This window comes from Egretta garzetta, unplaced genomic scaffold (genome assembly GCF_000687185.1).
Source record: "Egretta garzetta isolate BGI_Z169 unplaced genomic scaffold, ASM68718v1 scaffold96, whole genome shotgun sequence".
NCBI classification, from domain to species: Eukaryota; Metazoa; Chordata; class Aves; order Pelecaniformes; family Ardeidae; genus Egretta; species Egretta garzetta.
Window position 1 is genome coordinate 1441861 of NW_009259965.1, and position 3469 is coordinate 1445329.

A 3469-nucleotide genomic window follows, 5' to 3' on the forward strand; every position below is an offset into this window, starting at 1 on the left:
AAACCAAGGCTTGCAAAGCTTCAAAATGTGCTTGGCAAGTGCTGTTCAAAAATTCAGTCCTCCTCCTACTAGACTATTCTCCTCTTATTAGACTACCATCCATTAACAAAGCTTTGCCAATACCATGAAATATTTTGGGTGTAGCACAACTATTTCAAGTCTAACCTCGAGTTCTGGTTTCAGTGAGGTATCACGGGATGAGAAAACCCAATGAAAGAAAACAAGCAGTAGGAACTGCTCCCCACAACCCTTGCCCTGCACTGAACCATTTCTCCCTTATTCTGTGCCTCATAAACCAAAGAAACTAAAAAATGTCATTTATGCACCTACTTTGTATTCTGGGGGTATCCTTGCTCCAAATCCAAAGGCTGGGAACATTTTGTCACTGGAAAAGAGTAAAAAAAAAGAGTTCCCATAGAGAAATGCATTTTGTTACAATAAACATTTCTTCTTCTGTAAGCATTCATCAAAAATGCAGAGCAGTGCAATGGTACAGGAAAGGCTTTCAGGTCAACAGTGTTACATGGCAGACTGGAAGGGTATTGGATTAGAGAAGGAGGGGTGTGTGCTGATCAGATGGAGAGGGATATGGGACATTTTTCAGACAAACATCTAGTATTTTGGGAAGTTAAAATCATTTGGAGAATACTGAGGGATCAAGGTATCTTGCACTTCTCCCACAAATAGAATAACAAGTCTGTATTACCCACTCTTTTGCACTATCTGCTGCAGCATGAGGGTGAGTTGTATTAACAGCCTGTAACAACATTTATTTCATATAAATACGGACGTGCTCCCCCAGCTCAGAAAATGGGTGTAGTGAAGAGATGCCTCTGTAATTAAAAGTGTTTGCAAATTTGGATTCTTACACTTATCCAGAGGTGCTAGAGACTTCTTAAAATATCCGAAAAGGGGCAGTTTCACACCCCCAAACCTGCAGGTTCTGTAAAGCTTTCCACCTGCATCCTTAGTAGTCCCACTAAAACATAAGATTATTTTAATTAGGCATACATTGACCAATAACCTAGCAAATGCTGTGGCATGGTCAATTTGCTTTCAAACACTACAGTGAGGTTGTTCCACCCCAGGTAGATCTCTAGAGACAAAAATTCTTGATTCAGAGGACCTGGAAACTTCAAGGCTGTTAATACCTTTTCAGAAACGCAATAATGTCTCACACAGCCCACGTGCTGTCAAGCTGCCTCTTCCCAGATGGCAAAGTGGAAAACAACAAGCTGTAAGGAATGTCTCGTCCCTGAGTCAGCAAAGCACTTGATCACACACTTGAGGGTAACAATTCACCCAAACATATGCTTAACTCTAAACACATCCTGAAGCCCCGCTCAAGCCACTGAACTGTACTCCAGTGCTCTGATGAATCAAACCCCTCATAGGGGTTTGCTTGCAGGATTTCAGTGCCCTTTGAAAAGTTGAGTTCCTACTACCATTATTGGAACTTTCCAAAATTCACAAGACAGGCCAGCAGCTTCAATTTTCTTTGTGTAGTTCAAGACATTGCCACTCCAAGTATCAACTGAATAATTTGCTTCCTAGACACACTCAGGAAAGAAAACAGCACCCATTAAAGTTGCTGGGCTATTCTGTCTGGCATGGGCTGTGAAAGACACCATATTTCTGATACAAGCCAAAGAAAAATGGAAAGTTTTAAAGAAAGCAGAAATACACCCCACCCCTGAAGTTAGATTTGCCATCATAGGATAGAAGAATAATCACCAGATCATCGGGAAGCAGCAATGACTGTCATCTGATGGCTTAGCTCTCACAACTGTTGTTCTGCTACGAAATATAGTTGCCGCATAAATCTTGGGAGCACAATTCTGCATACCATATGTTCTACTGTGTGACAATGGATCTTGGAAAAGAAGACTAACATCATTTGCATGGTAATGAAACATTTTTTCCAAGAGATATCAGAAATGAAGTAGCTGCTGACATTTGATGCTAACCACCTGCTGATAGCCTTCTCTTTGATTAAACACTCCTGGAAGTGGGGAAGCCCTTATAAATAGATGCAGAGAATTCAGGCACGCACTTAGAGGGCAAGAAATTAGAAGCCATTAGAAAAGAATCTGAGGGGAGAAAAAAATACTGGTTTACATCAATGATTAAGCATGGTTGGATTAGAAAATCAAACCCTGTGGAGCTGCAAGTTAATTGATTTTGGGAAAGACCAAACAGAGACTAAAAAAGATTTTTACTTAGGTAGAATGTAAGTGTCTAAGTTCAATAAAGCAATCCAAAAAGCTGATGTTGTCAGCAATTACCCAACCTGGGAGATGCCTAAACCCATACAGTGCCTGCATTTGTACTGCAGTGTTTCTCAAGTGTAAACAAGTATAGGCACTCTCATATCTGCAGCTCCATCTTCTGCTCAGCAGCAATTCAGAGACAGCACGAAGTGATACCCCCAGCAGCCTGGATTCTCCTTCTGGTGGCGAGACTCCCACATTCTCAGTCACACTGTGGCACAGCCCCCACTGATATTCTGCACTCAGAATACCTTACCACCACAGTCTGGACACCTGCCTTTACGTCTGAATCTCCCATATCTCCTTTTTGAGCAAGTGCTAGTTACTGCTACCATTGCCTTGTGAAAGGGTAAAGCTTGATCATGTACAACCTCAAGACAGGATTCCATGTGGCTGCTTTTTAGAGGGAAGTGCATGACCTCTAGAGAGGAGGGGTGTCTTGAGGTCTGCTCCTGCGCTTCATACTTTCTCATGCCTCACTCAGAACAGCTCCGCGCTCTCCTCAGGAAGCTCCTCATTTTCCAGAATTGAGGTACATACCTCTGGTATTCTGACTCAAGCTGCTGGGACCAAGGAATTAACTTTCATGTGCTACCAGAGCTTGATCTTTAAGGTAAGTAGGGAACCTTTTGATTATCAGTCATGACATCCCTTGCATAAAAAAGATGATCATGTTATTCCCTGACTACACCTCAACATCTGTGGCTGACAGCTTTTAGAATAAAATCCATTTTTTAACGTAAGCAATACTTTTCCTCTTCTCACACAAACCAAGGTGTTTAGCTAATATAAAGGTCTCGCTCATTAGTAAGTATGCAGTTTAATGGCTTAGCGATATTTTACAAAGTAACCCTCTCTAGTCTTCCCATCCACTCCTCACTTTGTCATATGAGAAAAAACCCCGCAGCTGAGCCTGCTGCCCTCATTCTGCTTATCCTGAACTACTGAGACACAGCAGGGAAAAAAGTGACCCAGAAGGGCAGCCAAGGATTCTCTCGCTTCCAGGACAATCCCTTATGGTATAGAGGCATGACAGAGCTGCTCTACCAGACCCTGGGCTATCACGGCAGCTTGCAGCAGAAAGCAGAGCAGCTTCCCGTCTTCTGTAAGCTATGTCAAGGGTTAGGCCACCCAGGGACTGCAACTACAGTCAGAAAGCAAAAAAGAAGGTTTCCTCCTGCCTCAAGGGTGAATTGCAT

General features: G+C 42.6%; 1 protein-coding gene across 1 annotated transcript in view; it reads right to left on the minus strand.

Moving 5' to 3' along the window:
- CPNE4 (copine 4) overlaps positions 1-3469 on the minus strand; it is a 190139-nt gene that overhangs the window by 24260 nt on the left and 162410 nt on the right. The window contains exon 11 of the mRNA XM_009640179.2: positions 331-385. Coding sequence (XP_009638474.1) covers positions 331-385 — 55 coding nt within the window. The remainder of the gene's footprint in view (positions 1-330; positions 386-3469) is intronic.